Source organism: Lathyrus oleraceus, chromosome 7, assembly GCF_024323335.1.
Source record: "Lathyrus oleraceus cultivar Zhongwan6 chromosome 7, CAAS_Psat_ZW6_1.0, whole genome shotgun sequence".
Lineage (NCBI taxonomy): Eukaryota > Viridiplantae > Streptophyta > Magnoliopsida > Fabales > Fabaceae > Lathyrus > Lathyrus oleraceus.
The window spans coordinates 358,175,337-358,196,048 of record NC_066585.1 but is presented as its reverse complement, the minus strand read 5'-3'; the positions used below and the strand labels follow the sequence as shown (position 1 = coordinate 358,196,048).

Sequence of the window (20,712 nt, the reverse complement as noted above, 5' to 3'; positions counted from 1 at the left end):
TCAGCTTCACCTTAGCCTCTCAATGGCAAGGTTAAGAGCTAACTCTACCCTTGTACAGATGACTTGCCTCGGCAGTCCACCCTTGTTTGAGCCTCACTTGACTGGATATAGTGTGTGCTACGTGAAATGTTTGTTTTGTTTGTTGATGCTTGCATGCTTGCTTTCTTCCTGGTTAGGATTAGCTTGCTGTTGTGCAAGTAGGTAGAAACCACAACATAGGGCAATGATGCATGATAACACTAGGCTCGAGTACAGCTCCCTGGTAGTGTGTCTCCCCTTGGTTTCTGGCTAGAATTTCTTTCCCTTTCAGGGGAACTACATCGCCCTGATCCTCGTTCCAGACGAGGTATGTAGGCAGGAGACCGTGCGAGGTCTCTCCGGGCACTTTTTTTTTCTTTTTGTGTGTGTGCTTGACGGTTATAGGCTCGAGTTCCCGACTCCCTATTAACTCGTTTGGTTGTTGTGTGCTTGGAAGCTGATGTAAGTCCATCGAGTGGCATTCGGGTTCTAGTGTGCGTGTGTTTGGTTCGGATGCCGATGTAAGTCCAGTGATTGGCTTTCGGGCTCCACGTTTGCCTGTTTGTGTGCGTGTGTTGTTTGGCGTGCGTGAGCCGAACTACGGCAGCTCTGATTCTCGTTCCAGACGAGATACGTAGGCATAGGATGCGATGTCCTATCGAGCTCTCTTCCTCTTAACCCCACCTGTGTTGTCTTCGGTGCGTGTGTGTGTGTGTGATGTCTGTTTGTTTAGCAACCTTTTCTTTTCTTAGAGCGTGGATCCCGTCGAGTACGACGGACGTGAGGGGTGCTAATACCTTCCCCTCGCGTAACCGACTCCCTTACCCTTTCTCTTTGGTCGCGAGACCATGCTTTTTCCAGGTTTACTCTGAGCGTTTCCTTTCCCTATCTTGGGATAAATAACGCGCAGTGGCGGCTCTGTGTTGTTTTTGTTTCAGCCCGCCGGTTGTTTTTCGCGGATGCGACAATAACAGTTACAAGAAATAACAACTCAGAGTTATGCACAAGATCTTTCAACGCGTTGTGATGTTGTAACCTTCCTTTGAATATTCATCTTCTTTTATAGAGGTTGAGAAAGAGTCGTTGGAGGGTTTGAACATAACGAGCAAACTTAGTGAAAAAGCATGCAAAAAGATACGTTGGAGAATGCATCTAGCTTTAAGCTTTGTCCACTAAATGAAGGCATTATTCACATCATCTTTCGAAGTACTAGGTATCTACCAAAAGGTAGAACAGACTAAAGATGTCACATCACTATTTCTTGAGCCTTGCAAAATGAAACCCTAGTTGACTTTGTCCATAAATTTGGGACCCTGATAAGACAAGACAACTTTGATACAATGTACGGATTAAATGCTCTTCAATCTTTCAGCATCTGAGTTGTCTTCAGAAGCTAGGTCATGAGACCAGAGTCTGCACCTTCATAGTCTGATGCCTTCATAGTCTGATGCCTTCAGATGCTGATGAACCAATTCAAATTTTGATCAATCAAAATCAGACTAACATTGCTTCTCCACATATGCGTACAATCAGGATTAATTGTATGCTTGTGATCCTACACACTTAAACATATGTTAGCATACCCATTCGTTCTTTAAATACTTTGTTATCATCAAAACTTAAGAGATATGAACAATATTGTTCCAACATGTGGCTCGATTGACCGTTAATCATTTTTTAATAATCACACAAGACAAGGTAGTCAACATAAATAAACATATCAAAATAAAAACACTAATAAGTTATTGTTCTATCAAACTAGAACCAAACTAAGACTTGTATAGCTATGTATCTCAGCCATATCAATAAGTTACATACAATTCTAACCAACCTCTAACAAAAAAATACATTGGAAATACACTATATAAATTTAAACATATTAATTTAATACATGCACACATCTAGTGTCCGAATAACAATATTCATATGGGTTTCCAAATGTTAGTTATCCAAATTGGTTCGTACGATACAAAACCTTAACCTCAAAATTCAATAATTTCAAACCTCAAACAAACTAGAAAGAAAATAGATAGATCATTTAGTTAGATGATATATAATGTGCTTTAATTAAAAACTAGGAAGAAAATGGTTGCATCATAATCACAAGAAATAATGTGGGAATATGAAGCAGATAAACTTGTCGGATAATCTTCAAATGTGAAGAATGAATTATCGGAATTGATTACATAACTTGTCGGATAATCTTCAAATGTGAAGAATAATGATCGGAATTGATTACATAACTTGTCGGATAATCTTCAAATGTGAAGAATGAATGATCGAAATTGATTACATAACTCAGTTTGAATGAGAAAGAGAGGAAATTGAAAGATTTTGGTTATTTCTTAAGCAAATAGCGCTTTTTTATCTTATTTTTATCTTATTGTGGCATTTGCTATTTTGTATTCGAAAGTTATTTAATGTAGAAGAAAATACATTTTGTTTGATTATAAATAGTGCATCCGAATAACATTATGTGGATAAACAAAGAACAATATTCGAACACACTCATTTACAAATTTAATGTGTTTTCATGTAAAATCGATCTCTTGTATCGTAGGTAAGTTTAAATTTTGTAATTTAGAATGTGCGAGACTAACAAATCAAAAATTCATAAGAGGTGGAAGAAATGCTAAGAATCTGATTAAGAGTGTAATGGAAAACCGCAACATACAATATTATATTGTATGAATTATTAGGTTTTTTTACCGAGATAACCCAGTTTTTCAAAAAAAATCCCAAAATACCCCAGGTTTCAAAAAAAATCCCAAACTACCCCACTTTTAGGAGGAGTCGCCAACTGAATTGGCGAATCCTCCTAAAACTTGAATGGAGGCGCCAATTCAATTGGCGACTCCCTTAAACAAGCCTCAAATGACAAAACCTCCAACATGAACGTTGTAGATCTTTTCAAGACAATGAATTTGGACATAAATTTTGCATCATTTGGATTTTTTATGAGAAAGTTATGGGCAGATGAAGTTGGACTTTTGAGTTTTTCAACTATTATCTGACCTATAATGTTTTGTATTATCCCATGTGTTTCTTTTAGAATTATGAAATTTTGTCCAACATAACAATTGAAATAGACATATCAAATTTTCCAATGCACTTGGTCCCACCTCAAAATAATTAAAAATGAGTCAGTTAGGTCCTTGCGAACTTGACCCAAAATTAGGGTTTCTGTCAAAATGACCTATAATGTTTTGAAATGACTGATGAGCTTCCAAGTTTCAAATGGATTTTTGATGAACATGAAAGTTGTTCATATGGCGACTCTTCTTAAAACTTGAATGGAGGCGCCAATTGGATTGGCTAGGGCAGGTGCCCTAGCCAATCCAATTGGCGCCTATGTGTAGGTTTTAAGAGTAGTCACCAATTCAATTGGCGACTCCCTCATAAAATGCCTTTTTTGTCTTATAAATAGATGCGTTGTGTGACCAATTGTTCCACAACTAATATAATCATTTGGCTATCATGTTTGGTGTTCGTCGCCGATACGGTAAGGTGATTTATGCGAGAGACAAACCTCAATTGCCGATGCTGTTTTGGAACATCACCACGTTCGATCAACTGAAGAGGGAGCTGGTTCGATGGTTAGACGGGAAAATACCAGAAGGGGAAAAAATCAGAAGTATTGAGAGACTTGACAGTATCTTTGGTTGGGTGCGAATGAAGACTGATAAGGATGCTAGGGAAATGATGTTCGGTCGAGACGACATTAATTTGATTGTTGTAATCAGTTAGAATTATTTATGTTTTCAGATGTTTTGTACTGATGTTTGTTATGAAACTCGTTGTAACAAGAACTTAATGATATATAATGATTGATTGTTACAGAAATACAATGTTACAAAAAGCTTAAGATCTAGATGATGCTCCTTGATTGGGACAGTTGTTTTTGTTGTGTCCTGGTTGACGACAGATACTACATAATCTTATCATTTTATCTGTGGAATCCATCTTTGTTCTGATACGTGTGATGTTTGGCCTTCCTTTCTTCTTTCTACGCATCTTTTCATTGTGCCAAACAATATCTCCTTCATATGGAGGCCAGTAATCCTCCATTGGTAGTACTGAAAAGCTTTGACTATATACATTCATGATGGTGTTGGCCTTGTACACATCAGATAAATGGTTGTAAGCGTCTTGACGAGTATAAGCGCATGCTGCAATGACATGGGAGCAAGGTATGCGGAAGGCCTAAAATTTTCCACAATCGCACCAACTTCTATGTAGTCTAACAGCGTAGGCTAAATTTGGTCTCCCCTCGTTGTTGCCCATTGTTTCCTGGACACTGAAATTTTGTCTATGACGATAAAAGACTGTTACAGCGTGTGTCGTAGCTTTGATGCTCTCCTCTTTCATGACCTTCATGCAACACTTACTGAATACTTGTCCGGACATTAACACTGCACTCCATCTTTCACCTCTGGTTGTAAACCTAGAAGCCAACCTATAATAGGTTGATCTTACCAAGGCGGTTATCGGTAGATTTCGAATTCCTTTGAAAACCTCGTTCATGCATTCCATAATGTTTGTTGTCATGTGGCCCCATCGACAACCACCGTCAAATGCTCTTGTCCACTGCTCTACTGGTATGTTATTTATCCATCTCCCTGCGTCTTCATTAGACAGTCTAATTTCATCACGATAATATTGAAATGACGGTTGAGTTAAAGCATACCCAGCACTCACCACCTTCTTGCGAAGATTCTTATCTTTTATAGCACGCATGAAGTTTTGTGCAATGTGTCTGATACAGTAGACATGTGTAGAAGGAGGATCATGCCATCCGTTGTCATGGTTGTTGTAGGCACTCTCAATGGCAGCATGTCTATCAGAAATCAAACGTAGATTGGCTTGTGGAGCCACATGCGTTCTGAGATGTCGAAGAAAGAAACCCCATCCACCAGCCGTTTCACCTTCAACAAGAGCAAAGGCAATGGGAAAGACATTGTTGTTATCGTCTTATGCAACCGCCATGAGCAAAGTACCCTTGTATTTTCCGTATAACCAAGTGCCATCAATTTGCAAGATAGGTTTGCAGAAAGCGAAACCTTTGATGCACGGGTCAAATGCCCAAAAGAGACGGTGAAATATTCTATTACCTGTAGCACAGGTTCCGTCTGGCATCATTGTTGGCACTGTCTCCATAATTTCCACAGTTCCTGGGATATATGTTTTTAGTGCCCATAAAAACCATGGCAATTCCTTGAATAAATCCTCCCAGTTGCCGAAAACCTGTTCAACAGCCTTTGTCCTCGCAATCCATGTTTTCTTGTAAGATGGAGTATAATTATATGTTGTTCGGATATGGGATATAATTATACTCACCTTCACTGATGGGTCTTTATTTACCAATGGCAGAATGTCTTGACATATCAAAGTTGTGCTCAGTTTACGGTGATCTTGTTCAACGTTAGTTGCAACGCAACTGTGCGGTGGGTCTATTGAAGCGATCTCCCAAGAGTCATTTTTCTTCTTGTAAGACGCAGCCAAACGAAACTTACAAAGCATGTTACGACATTCGATTACATACCTTCTAGAATCAGTTCGTTTCACTGTAAAGTCAGCAAAGTTGTTCATGTGGAATTTTTTGATTGCCAAAACACATTCTTCTTTGGTACGAAACATGTCTCCCACCTTTAATTCGCCTACTGGTCTCGGATACGGATTATAGAAGACACTGTCGGATGTTTCATCGTCGTGAAGATCCATATTTGTCATATGTTGAGGCTGATTGTAGGCATGACTAGGAGGTATTGGTGGTGGTTAATCATCATCTTCATCGTCGTTGTTCAGCATGTGATCAACCTGTATCTCGGTCTCCTCTTCTTCTTCATCAACAACGTCGACTTCTACTTCTGCTTCTGGGTTGAGTTCATCTGACCATTGTGCATCATCTGCATCATCTTCACCAGCTTCATCCTGATCGGTTAGTTGAGACTGTTGAGATGGTATACATGGTTGTAGAGTAATGTACAACTCGATACAATTGCTGCCTGAATGTTCATGACTAACAAACATGTTTTCAACATCTTCATTGTCTCGTACCTTAAGGGGGAAAAACTTGCATTGACCATTCTCAAAAAATATTGGATTTTGATATGTGATCTTTGAGACAATACCTGGTCCTATAAAGGATTGTATTCTTTTTTTCAAATGCAAAAAGGTTGCATTTCTCTTGATCGTGATTCTAATGGTATCAGTGTTTCGAAAACAAAAACCATGAAGCTCAGACTCAAAAGTTTCACCATTGTAGTGAATGTTGACACTGTATAATGATGAAGATGACATTGTGGAGATGAAAACTATTTTCCTACTGCAAATGAATGTGAGTGAAGTGTCTTGGATGTTGATAGTAAGACACTTAAATAGATGGTATTAGTGTCTCACATGCTAGCTAGTTCTGAGATGATGTGTCGGACATTCAAGCTACTCTGAGATGATGTGTCAAGCATGCAAGCTAGTTCTGAGATGATGTGTCAGTCATGCAAGACAGTGTGAGTTGATGTGTCAACCATGCAAGCTATCAAGAAGTGACTCTTCAGCATGCAGGAGACAAGACAGCCACATGTCTGACATGTAAGCTAGTTCTGAGATGATGTGTCAGTCATGCAAGACAGTCTGAGATGATGTGTCAACCATGCAAGTTATCAAGAAGTTAGTCATCAGCATGCAGGAGACAAGACAGCCACGTGTCGGGCATGTAAGATAGTCAGAGATTATGTGTCAACCATGCAAGCCATCCACAAGTGAGTTGTTCAGCATGCAGGAGACAAGACAGCCATGTGCCAGACATGCAGATGGTGTCGCCAAATGGTTTGGCGCCTCCACTTAATGCCATTCACCCAACCCCCTATTTGTCAAACTTTCCGTTCCACAAACACACAAACATACAACCAAAACATGTCATTCACCCAACCCCAATACCAAGAACATACCCCATACCACCACCAACAAATTGACCATCAACCTCAGACCGAACATCGTTTCGCACCCACACCATCACCCTACCAAAGTCGCCTTAGTCAAAACACTAACCGCCCCTCCTCCTACCGTAGCCAAGAAGCCCAAACATCACAAAACCAAAACATCCCACAACCATATCTCTTCCAAACACCCCAACAACCTTTCCAACCTTTCCTAGATGCATCATTCACACCCATGTCTCTCTTCAACCGTCCCGGTCGCCCATCCATGAGTCAAGCACATCCCAACTTCTCTGGCATGGGTCATGAGCTCAGCTACGCCGGTACACCATCATTGAATACTAAAGACTATGCTGACTTGGCTGAATACCTCAACGGATCTTCTCCTGTAGGAGGTAATGACGCTCCCGGCCCCTCAGATGAACAAACACCGGTGCAGAATCGTCAACGTGGGTTAGGGCCAAGGGTTAGGGTAGCCAGGGGATGTAGCACCGGAGGTCGGTTAGGTGATCCCGGTCATCACCATTAGGTTTCTTTGTGTAAACTCCAAATTTTATTAATATCAAGTCGTATTATATCAAATTTATCTTTGTGTAAACTCCAAACATTAGGTTTCTTTGTCTAAACTCCATTTTGGCAAAATTCACATACACATGTTTTGACTGAAACCCTAATTTTGGGTCAACTATCCAAGAACCTAACTCACTCATTTTTTATGATTTTGAGGTGGGACAAAGTGCATTGGAAAGTTTGAGATGTCTACTTAAATTGTTATGTTGGACAAAATTTCATAATTCAAAAATAAACACATGTGATAATACAAAACATTATAGGCCACATAACAATTGAAATGTCAAAGAGTCCAAGTTCAGGTGCCCATACCTTTCTAAAAAAAATGCAAATGATGCAAAATTTTAGTCCAAATTTATTGTCTTGAAAAGATCTACAACTTTTATGTTGAAGGTTTTGTCATTTGAGGGTTTTATCATTCAAACAGAAGGGCTTGAAGTTGGTCCCTTTTGGTAAAATTCACATACACATGTTTCGACAGAAACCCTAATTTTGGATCAACTTCGCAAGGACCTAACTCACTCATTTTTAATTATTTTGAGGTGGGACCAAGTGAATTGCAAAATTTGAGATGTCTACTTCAAATGTTATGTTGGACAAAATTTCATAATTCTAAAAGAAACACATGCGATAATACAAAACATTATAGGTCAGATAACAGTTGAAAAAATCAGAAGTCCAACTTCAACTGTCCATAACTTTCTCATAAAAAATCCAAATGATGCAAAATTTATGTCCAAATTCATTGTCTTGAAAAGATCTACAACTTTCATGTTTGAGGTTTTGTCATTTGAGGCTTTTTTAAGGGAGGCGCCAATTGGATTAGCGCCTCCTCTTAAAACTTACACATGCCCTAGCCAATCCAATTGGCGCCTCCATTCAATTTTTAAGAGGAGTCGTCAATTCAATTGGCGCCTCCTCCTAAAAGTGAGGTAGTTTGGGAATTTTTCTGAAACCTGGGGTATTTTGAAAAAAAAATTGAAAAACTGGGTTATCTCGGTAAAAAAACCGAATTATTAACCCACTTATTAAATATTAAACTTATAAGAAATACTACTTTTGATTTTTTTTTTCCTTTATCCTTAAAATTATAATTTAGTAGAATATTTATTTTGCCATTCATTACTAATGGTCGAGTATTTGATTGTTACTTCTTTTTGGTCAAAATTTAGTTGGATTCTTTGAGACCAAAAAAAATTCTTAAACTTTTTTGTGCCTATTCACTCGTAGGTCTTATTCCTCGTTCAAAGCTCCCAAAAAGAAAACTGATTACCAATTTTTGTGACTACCTTTGAGATAGTATTTTCCAGGCCACACAGAAACTTGCAAGAATGTCTAGTCACTTCAAACTAAATGAACCAACTTAATCTTCAATGATATTACTTTTACCTCCAACAATTAGCTCAGACTTCTCAAAAAGGGAACACTCTGCAAGTTATTCTTAAACAACTTGAAAATGTCACTTCACTAAGGTCAAAGTTTAAGACACGAGTAACAATAGTTTAACACTATAGTCCTTGCAAATTTAGTTATCAACTTCTGAAAAGGGTCACTCGCCCCTTCAAAGAGCAACTACATTTACCTGAGTATACAATGTGGTTGTTAACCATGGTAAAGGTGCAGGGTCACCAGTCGCTGATTAAGTTTCTCTTATACTAGATCATGCTTTATTTGGGTAGCTTTTGTTTACAACAAGCAAGCATATTTTTCTCTTGGGAGATTAGCGTGTGGGGAAGGAGAGATTAGTGTTTGCAAGTATTGAGTAAGATGGAAATAAAACATTTCCTTTTAACAAAATGACAAAATCTCAATAACGTCTGCTTTCAAGATAGTATCTCATCTTCATGGACACTAATTCACAAACAAACAAAAAAAACTAATGGCAGAATTTAATCATACATCTAACACCAAGGGCACATACCTCCATATTCTACAGCAAAGGTGACCTGTACATCACAGGCAGAAATCTACTTTGTGAAATCAGTTACATGTAGAAAACAAGAAAATAAAAAATCTAATTTGCGATCAAGATCCTGCGGTTCAGAAAAGGGCTTCAGTGGGATAAGGCTAATCCTTCCAAGAAAACTGAAATTGCTCCAATCGAGAATGCTTTACCCAAAAAACCAGCATCAATATGGGCGGCTAAGAATATAAATTTCATTGAGAGGCCTCAAAGACGAAATAATCTTTAAGTCTGATGAATAAGATGTCTGCACATAAAACGATCCAAGGGTGAATGACTTGAGTTCATGTTTTTGATCTCTTTTGCTTTTGAGGAACAAAACGGACCCCCTGCTTTCTTAGTTCCAAGATACTCACTTTTCCATCATCATAAGTAACATGTAACTTTGAGGTGCCTTCAACTGTGTCAGTAACCTCTCCCTTATGCCTGGACAAAAATGAAGGAAAAAATGTAAACTGCTATCCCTTACAAAGTCTAGAGTGTTTTTGCAACAACAGCTTTTAAACTTGTAGATCCAAGTCGTTGTTAACAAACATAGTCCATTTTTATCAGTACATTAAAATAAAACAGAAACTATTTGTTAAGATTCATGCATTCCTAAATTTCTCAAGTTTTCAGGTTTGAAAGTATGTAAATATAGTGTATATAGAAAATGCTTCCACAGTCCATGCATCTATAAAATGTATTATGTACTCTATATAAAATGTACTACTTAGAAAATGGAGTATCAGGGGGAAACATATAGTGATGGACTAAACTTCATACTGTAATTGTATGACATTATTTTTGTAAAATAATATTCAATAATCATCCTTTTTCCATTGCCTAAAGAAAATTAATAAAAAGCCAGAGAATGCACTAACCAAGAATTGTCGGATGTCTGATGAACTTCAACTCTCTTTCCAATTGCATCACTTCCCAATTTCATCAAAATCCAGTTTGCATCCATGTTCTCATGATTTATATTGTCTCCAGGAGATTGACTTACACCTTCAGAGTCATTAAACAATGTTTTTTCTTTAAAAGGTGAAGGCCTCTTCCTTTTGGACCTCTGACCCTTGACTGTGGTCTTCTCCTCTTCCTGATGGGGAGAATTTTGACTTTCAATGCTAGGCCTTTTGAACTTAAATCTCAGTAGAGGTTTAGAATCTTTCGGCAAAGAATGTGAAGACGTGTGATTATTGTCACGTGTCTCGTCATATACATCAGAGCTACCTTCGGACTGCCTCGCCAAATACGTCCTTTCACCTCTTGATGTTGCATCTAATCCAACTTGATTGTTCATTCCATGAGTACTACGTTTACCACGCATAATGTGAGATCGGTCTAAAGGATCAACTTCACACCCATCAGACATATTGCCCCTACCAGAGGTGAAGTTGAGTTCAGAAACACTTGGCTTAACTTTTCCCAACTTGATCATATTTCCTTCTCTTCCTGAAACCTTTAAATGTTTTAATTGGCCAGAGTCAACCCTACTTCCTGAAAATTAAAATGAACCTGTGTTATTTTTCCGAGACAACTCATTTGGATTTTGGACATTAACAACTCATACTCAATGCTCATTGTGGCGGAAAAAAAAGACAGATTCAGGAGGGGGAAATAACAACCCTACCTTTACCATCAACATGTCTAGCCATTCCATCGTGTCTATCTAATGCATACTTGTTTCCCTTCATCAAATGGGCTAGATTTTCATTTCCTGATAAATTTGAACAGGAAAAGTCACATAAAGAAAAAGAGATGGCAGAAAAAAGCTATCAAACCACTCAACACCATGTGTACACATGAATGATGCTACAGACACAAATCAAACAATAACTAAAAATGTTGTTGCATGGTAAAGAAAATTACTTAAATGCTAATTACGTTTATTTTACCTAACAATGTATAAAACATGTCATGTCATTCATTGACTTGACGGGGACAAAGAAGTCATATTAACTGAAAAAATAGCCTTAATATAACCCATTTTCACATAATTAAATCCCACCGTTTCTCAAGCTAAAATACAAAGACATAGGAAACAAATAAATGAAACTTCATTTAGACATACCATTTGCATTAACCAGATCTTGATCTCTTTGGAAGCTTGCATTATCAGACAGCGGAGAACTAGCTACATTAATTTTACGTGCTCCCAAATTTATAACCAACTTTTTCCCTTTTACATTCTGAGTCTTATCACCACGTTTTCCACTCTCCTCTTCACTATCCAAATTATTTGCCTTATTGCTTTTAATTCGAACAACTCTGGTTTTCCTTTCTTCATCACTGACCATCACCTCATCAACAAACTTACGTTTCAAAATACTTGGACGGTTGACAGGAAAAGATACTTCAGTTTGACTCAGGCTTCCAGTAGCAGGTGATGAATAAACATCAGGACCTTCATTTCTCTGGGATTGCATGTCATCATCATCCAAGCTATGTAAAGATTTAACATCACTGTGTCCTTCAAAACTATGGTTTGCATCAATTTTACCAGTCATGAATGACAGAGAATCCTTTTTCTTGGCAGTCTTTTTGTTTGAAGATTTCTTTCCATAATCTTTTATCTTAATAGGTGAGTTGTTGGGAAAATTCTTAAAAGAGAACTTAAGGGAGCGTGCAGAATCACTCTTCAACTTTAAAGGCCCACTATCCTCATCATCAGAATATGGTGAAATAGAAAATATTTCTTCTTGTGTTGGTAAACCAGCTGCAGCCCTCAGACTGGTAATTAAATCTCTATCTGTGTCATTCTTTCTCCTCCAAAGCTCTTGAACAGCATCTTCAAGATTCTTGACCTGGAACAGACAGATAGATAGATATATGGTGGGTTCAGATAATAACATTTCTTTCAAGCATATCTTTCATTAAGAAACAAAAGTAATTATATATTAAAGCCATGTGCACACCTGATAACATTCTCCACGACAAGTAGGACATGTGTACTGCAGATTTCCATCTACTTGAAATTGGTGATATCTTTCATCACTACAATACATTTTTTTTCAAAAATAAGCATATAACAAATTGGTTTAATAACTGCACAGCCAAAACAGACTGCATAGCATAATTTACAAGACATGGTCGGGATTCAGCAAGCACAATCATTCAAGTAAAAGAATAAGAAGCAAACTTGTTCCAAGAAAATTTTCTACCAACACCAAGCATCTATATGTACCTCAAGAAGAACAAAAAAAAGGGCAATTAACTATGTTAAGTGCAAATTTCAATTTTATTGTACACTATATCGCAACAAGTAAAATTGACAACATTCCCCATTCCAGATATACAGATGCAAATAACTAGACATTAAAAAATAGGACTGAGAAGTAAATGCCAAAAATGTTATCAATGCATCTTCACAAATACAAGAAGCAAACTAACCTAATATTATCACACTGACAATGTACCCAGCGCTGGCAATTATCACAGCAAACCATTGGTGTTGATTCTGAATCTCTGTAAACCTACAAAATAAGCCAAAAACAATGTAATCATTCAGAGTTCCTTTCCTGCCACATAATGTGTGCACGAGCACAAGTGTACAACACAGTATCCGCGCAAGTACAGAGCATAAAATTTCAGATGCAGTCTTGAATGTTGATGGGACCTGATTCAAACCTGCACAATTCTAGACGATATTTCATAAAACAACATGCATGTGTTTCATCTCCTACAATTACTCACAGTCTAATAAGATGGCATATGGAATAAGAACGGTACAAATATGTTCCTTTCAAAATTAGAAAATATAGCAAAGAATTTCCTTTGAGGTTGTTCTAGGAACTTCCAAATGATAGTTGGCTGGGACTTACTAACCACGTGCTAAAAGAAGATTACAAAGAGATTTAGAGAAAAGACTGGCACCTTCAGACAAACAGGACAGTAATTTCCTTTCACAAACAATCTTCCACACGCGTCACAGCAAGTGTATCCCAGAAACCACCTATCAGTTTTATTACAAGAGAAGAGTCGTAAGTTAACCCATCAAATAGATTCTGTAAAATTCGCAAAGTGGGAATGAATTAACTGCCACGGTCTATACATAAAATTAGAGAAAATTTCAAACTACTTAATAGCTTACTTGACTCAAAGATGCTACTGCAGTACTGCTAGGCATTAACAAAAAAGAATTTATTTGCATGCTTCAAAATTGGAAAAGATAAATTATTCTGAAGTGTTGATAAGTAATAATTAAAAAATAATGTGCCTGTTCAAAACAATATCAATCAAATTATTTTACCATTTCCAAAGCCCTGAGCAGCAGACAGTAAAGTCAAATAAAAGGCAAACAATTAAAATAAACACGGGTAGTAATTAAATACGCATCCAGCAGAAGAGGTTGGCTTTGTTTCAATTAGGAAGATAAGTTTTGTCTATAAAACTAGCATAGCTTTCATCATCCAATCACGTGAGGATAACAACACCACACATCTAAGTAAAAAACATGAATTATTCTGGACTCATACCTCACACTTAGTCCATTTCCAGGGACATTGGATGCGCAACTGTGACACTTTGTGTGTTTTGGGCACAAATAGGGCCCAGTACTAACATTCTGCATTACACGTAATCATATAAGAAATGGTGCATTTGAAATCAATACTAAGCTCACTAGAATGGAAACAGAACCTACCTTATGAGGAGGTTGCAGACAGTAACAGTGATAAGCACCATCACATCTTTTGCAAAACATGAACTTACTTGGATCACCAGTCCTTCTGCAAGCCTAGAAGAAGAAAACAAAGCATAAGACAAACAGAACTCTAATGAACCATTAGCTAGTATTAGCAACTTCTCTAACAACAACCAACAACATCATTTTTATGTATAAAGTTATATATGCATTAAAAATAATGTGTTTAAATGCCAATGGAACTATGGTGAAGCACGTGAGAAGTAACTGCATACATTTCACAAGGAAAAAATGGTGTAGGGGATATTTTGTAAGTGGAGTTAAAAGGAGATAACCAAGCCCCCAAAGCCTCTAAAACCAACCGGATACCCAATCACACAGAGGGAAGACAGTTCAGGGCTAAAAGGTGGATAAATGGTCTAATCATATTGTCAGGTAGGATACAAAATCAATTTAATTTACAAACAAATAAATATACAGCACGTAGGAAACTGAAAGCCAGCATACACCCAGTGTATGATATTCAATACGACTTTCATGAAAATTTTGAAAAGACAGACAGAGATTCCCATGTACAATTAAAAAAATACTCAACCTTATTTGATTAAACATGCAAATCCTAACTCCTGTCTAATCCATAATAAAAAGTGATGTCAAGCAACATTTTTTGATGCGTGGTATCACATTCAAGAAAATAACATAAAAAATCCAGTGTTAGAACAATTCAGTGTAATCAAATAGCGGCGCCATGGCTGCTATGGCGGATATACATGACAATTTTTGGGCTCGCCGCAATGGTAGATGTCGGCAGATATTGCAGGCTTTTTCCGCCATAATCCGCTATAACGGTGCCACAAAGCGGCCAGTCTAGCAGGATTTGGCTCTCCGCCATCTGCCATCGACAACACTGGAACAATTCTTCATTTAAGTGTGGGGATATGAAGATACTTTTGCAAGATTGAAGCTCGATGGAGATTATAACTATAAACAGTTACAATTGCAGCATCCGTTTTAAGATTAAGATTTAGAAAGAATAGAACCTTGAACAAAAAACACACGAAAAGCACTAGCTCAATAGCACTGCACATCACCCATTACCTCACATATTCGGCAAGCACGACAGGTCCACGAACTCCAATGAAATAAATCTGCCAGAAAAAAGACAAAATGAAAACATGCACCATTAAGAACATAACAGCATAATTGCACACATATACCTTCTCACCTCTATTATTAGACCAACTTCTCAAGCAGTTCCTATGGTACTTCTTACTACAACTTTTGCACGAAAGCATCTTTTTTGCTTTCTCACTTCCTTCGCTCTCAACGCGATTGCACATCCGACAAAAGACCTTAACACTGGATTGACCCTGTTCTTCTCCATTAAGATTTCCTGATGTATCCTGCTCATACAACCACAGATCAGTAAAAAATGCAAGAAATCCACCAGATAAAAAAGAATCTCTACATCAAATTAAGCACCACTCACACACAAAATTAACAATAAAATCAAAACTCAATATAAATTTCATACCAAACCAACAATAACATTAAGCATAACTCCAGCTCAAGTTTCAAACCAAAACTCAATTCCAACATCACACATCACGATTTCACCGCATAAATTTCCCAACTAGGGTTCCAAAACCATAATTCAACTAAACTTAAACACGCAAAACAACACCAACTCATAATCCTCCAAACTCACCAGCACATCAAAACAACTATACTTTACTCGTGTGAACCTAATTCCCAAAAAATACAAGATATCCACAAGATAAAAAAGAATCTCTACATCAAATTAAGCACCACTCACACAAAAATAACAATAAAATCAAAGCTCTATATCAATTTCCTACCAAAACAACAACAACAATAACATTAAGCATAACTCCAGCTCAATTTTCAAACCAAAATTCAATTCCAACATCACACATCACAATATCACTGCATAAAATCCCCAACTCGGTTTCCAAAACCACAATTCAACTAAACTCAAACACACAAAACAACACAAAACCAAAATCCTCCAAACTCACCAGCACATCACCAGACTCAAACTTCCTTGCATACTCCTCAGCCGCAATCATAGCAGCAGCACCTTTCCTCTGAAGCGCGACACGCTTAGCTTTCATGGAGGCAGACTCATCAAGCAAATCACCGCTAACAGGAACAACCTCAGGAGGCGGCGGCACAACCTTGGGAACAGCAACTTGGATCGTAGAATCGTCTTTCCGAGCGTCAGCAATGAAATCTCCGAGCACGGAAACGTCGTTGAGGAAAGCATTGGCAGCGTTGTTGCTGTTGTTGGTGGTTCCGTTGAGAGAACGCGGAAACCCTAACGCACAGAAACAGATTCTTCGACTGAAAGAAAATAACAATAACAATAAGAGTGTTTCGATTTAAATTGTGAATAAGAGAGAAATAGAGGAGAAAGAAATAAAAGAGAGGGAAAAGAGAAGCATAAGCGTAAGCATTACCATGTAATTGGACAAGCAACGTGAAATGCCATTTTGTGTTGTAGATTTAGATTTCAATTTTTTTCATGTTTAGGGGATCGTTCCCTCCCCTTTTCACTAAAATTATTACTTCTAATTTTTATTTTTATATTCTAGTATATAGAAGAATATAAAAAATATATGAAAATAAAAATAAAAAAGGGGTAGGATTTGTGAGATGAGGAAAAGTGCTGTAAGGCGTCGCCGAGATGAGGAAGGAGGAAATAGGAGAGAGAAACAAAATTGAATGTAACGCCGAACAGGCCTCTGTTATTGGGCTGGACTGGACTTCTTATATGGCTAGGGCCCATTACCAATTATACCCGGAAAAAAAATTCTCTCCTTTTTTTTTGGTGTTATGGTGAACCACTTCAATTCATTTGATCTTTTTTAATTTATATTTTTAATATATTATATTATATATTACTTTAAACCTAAAATTTTATAGAACTTTTATAATATTAATATTAATAAAAAATTATAATTTATCTTTAAGCAACTAGAAAAGAAACGTGATGGTTAAACAGAGATGATGTCATGTTAATATATAAAATAGATTATAAGCTCAATAAAGAAATATAACATGTGCTTCAACTCGACAAAATATCCTTTTAAACAAAGAAATACAACATGTGCTTCAACTCGACAAAATATCCTTTTAAACAAAGAAATACAACATGTGCTTCAACTCGATAAAATATCCTTTTAAAATTCCGATAGAAAATATGCTAAGATTGTGTTTGAATGAAACATTTTAACGAGGGAACTTAATTTTTTGAGAGAATTTAATTTGATCATATTGTTTGGATAAAAAAAATTAGAGAATTGTTAAAATGATATAAATTTATAAATTATTTTATTCAAGTTTAGTTTATGGAATTTTAAATGATACCAAAAAGTAAATAGTTTAAAATTATTCCTTCACAAATGTTAAATTGTTTTTTATTTATTTTTAAATTTTGCAAAATGGTCCTCATATTTTATAAAAAAATTCAAATTCATCTTTAAAATTTTCAAAAAATTGCAAAAAAGTTCATAATAATTTGTAATTTTATAAATTAGTCCCTTTAAAAATTTTTAAATTAGCCAATTAATTCCTATTTTTTATATTTTAAATTTGGCCCAAAAGTATTAAAATTTAGGAAAATGATCCCAAAAATTTAACATTGAATCATTTTATATTTCATCAAAATAAAAGAATTTAAAAATGAATGGATTTCAATTAAATCATTTAAATTGCTCAGAATTTTAAATTCCATAAAAATTCTCAATTATCCCATCCAAACATTGTAACGAGGGAAAGTAATTTTTTGACGAAATTTAAAATGACTTGACCAAAATTCATTGTGTAGATTAAAAAAATATGGAGAATTGCTAAAATGAGATAAATTTATAAAATATTTTATTCAAGTTAAATTTAAGAAATTTCAAATGACACTAAAAAATAAAGAATTTGAAATTGTTCATTCCCTCTATATAATGCGAATGTGAAATTATTTATTATTAATTTTTCAAATTTTGCAAGATGATCTTCACATTTTATAAAAATTTCAAATTCACCTCCAAAATTTTAAAAAAGTTATAAATAAGTCCCTAATAGTTTTCAAATTTTCATTGGTCCCTATTTTTCATATTTTAAATTTGGTCAAATTATTATGAATATAACTACAAAAATTTAACAACTAATTATTTTAATACTCTATCCAAATAAAAATAAATAAAAAAAATAAACTTCAATTGAATCATTTGAATCGCTTACGATTTTGAATTTATTAAAAAAAATTCAATTAACTCATCCAAATATATTCTAAACCCCTTATTAACAAATGAAGGAACTATAGCAAACTCAAATAAGTGTGAGGCAATCGTTAACCTAGGAAGTGAAGCATAGAAGAAGTTAAATATTTAACAAGAATAATAGTGGTGATATCTTGCTTAATAGGTAAAGCATTCCCCTTCTTCCTGAGACAAAAAATAAATAAAAATAGTTCACATAAAACCTTAAGTGCAATTCAACTTTTATGAATTTGGACAAATATACTATCGCTGCCAAATTTAACTTAATCCAGATAATGAGACTAATTATGGTTATGTTTGGCAAGATATTTTTTGAACTATAATTTATAGTTTATAAGCTCATATGATAAAAAAGATTTATTTGATAACCGTTTTTTTCATCACGATCTTATACTTTATTTTATTAATTTATAGTTTATTTTTTAAAAGTTATTTTAAATAGCATTTTAGGGTCAATTTGTTTTAGCTTTAAAAAAATGGATTTTTTCTTTATATTTTTGAAAATGGATTCTACAAAAATATTTTTCAAAATATTACAAAAAAATTTTAATTTATTTTTTATAAATTAAAAGATTGAATTATTCATTCTATAACATAAATATAAATTATTGAAGATCAAAACATAGTCAAAATCATAACTTTCAAAAAGTTGTATCTCAAAAATGATTTTTATGAAAAACTATTTGAAACAGCTTCAAAATTAAGTGATTTTTTGAAATTTTGATATCCAAAAAAAGTTTCGATAAAATAATGAAATACCTAAAATAACATTTTAAGAATAATTATTCAAACCAAAATTTTATTTGAAGCTTTTATAAAAAGTTTCTTTGTAAAAATATTTTACACTAAAATATGTAACACTATAAAAATCATTTTTAAAAAAAGCCAAAACAAACGGACCCTAAGGGTAAATGCTTTTTATTTTAGAGAAGGTAAATGCTCTAACTTACTAATGGTTTTATTTTGCAGTTTTGTTAGCGATCTTAATTTAAAAAAATTATAGCTAATAGATTATCATTTTTTTCCACTTTTGTCCTTATTATTTTAACTAAAATCCACTACTATTTTTTATAATTTATTTTAATTTAAATAAAATAATTATATATTAAATATATTTTATGTCATTTTAATTTATCAACTAATTGAATCGCTTATCTTATCAAATACTTTAATTAGTTTATCAACTATAAGTCATCAATCGTCAACTATAAACCATATAAGTTATCAATCATCAGCAATCAATCGTAAGCTATAAGAAAATCTAGCACTTAGCCTCATGGTGTGTTTGTGTTAAAGTTTGAAATAATATTCCTGAAAAAATAACTCTGAAATGCAATTTTTTTAACATTTGACTCAAATTTTAAAAAATTATTTCAAAGATATTTTTTATTCCCCAAAATCTTATTTACACATGGTTTCTTTTATTCTGATTACATTATAAGATTTTAAAAATGGAAATATAGCAAATCTCACAAAAGAAAAAAAAAGAAGAAAAAAAAAAGAAAAAAAATATAACTCAAATAAAATCATAATTCAACTTGTAATTTTATAAAGATAAAATTACAAATCCTTTCATACAATTGTAATTTTTAAGGAGAAAATTGAAAACTCTCCATATTGCAATTTTTGAATGGAAAAATTGCAAATCTTCTCTCAATTACAAATTTTGAATGGAAAATTTGTAAACTCTCTCTCAATTACAATTTTTGGACAAAAAAAATACAAACCCTCTCTTTAATATAATTTTTGGATGGAAAAATTGCAAATATTTTCTCAACTATAATTTTTGGACGGAAAAATTGCAAACATTTTCTCAATTACAATTTTTGAACAGAAAAATACAAATCCTAAAACTATTTTTGAACAGAAAAACAAAAAACTCTCTCAATAAATTTTTTTGAACGAAAAAATAGAAAACTCTCTATAAACACACAACTAAGCAAACCCTCGATACACTCAAAAGACTATATTTTGTTGTTGTGTAGAAAAGTAAAATTAATTATCTCTATTTATATTAATACTCAAATTTTATTTTCTTCCTACTACTTGATGTGGAACTTGAATAAATATATTATTTGACTCAATAAATCATCTCTCCATCCAAAGTTTTACATGTCTTCACTTTGTCTTCAACTTCATCTTCAAAGTGATCATTATAATTATAATTATTAGTCAAGTTTGTAAAATTATTACTCTTCAATTTTTTTTGTCTTCTTCCTTCTTTAATAAAAAGGGTTGTGTTAATCTACCTTTCTCCCTTGATCAAACGTGACTCTAATACCAATTGTTGGAAAAATAAAAAAT

General features: G+C 34.7%; 1 protein-coding gene across 1 annotated transcript; it reads right to left on the bottom strand.

The window, feature by feature from the left end:
- Positions 1 to 9,286: 9,286 nt before the first annotated feature.
- On the bottom strand, positions 9,287 to 16,827 carry LOC127101220 (uncharacterized). Its single transcript, XM_051038582.1, has 13 exons — positions 16,594 to 16,827; positions 16,153 to 16,477; positions 15,339 to 15,516; positions 15,212 to 15,261; positions 14,114 to 14,206; positions 13,947 to 14,035; positions 13,345 to 13,423; positions 12,862 to 12,944; positions 12,387 to 12,465; positions 11,543 to 12,275; positions 11,102 to 11,188; positions 10,350 to 10,968; positions 9,287 to 9,912 (listed from the first exon to the last, which is right to left on the bottom strand). The coding sequence occupies exons 1-13, from the start codon at positions 16,623 to 16,625 to the stop codon at positions 9,771 to 9,773; spliced, it is 2,589 nt and encodes an 862-aa protein (XP_050894539.1). The 5' UTR covers positions 16,626 to 16,827; the 3' UTR covers positions 9,287 to 9,770.
- Between the last annotated feature and the right edge of the window lie 3,885 nt (positions 16,828 to 20,712).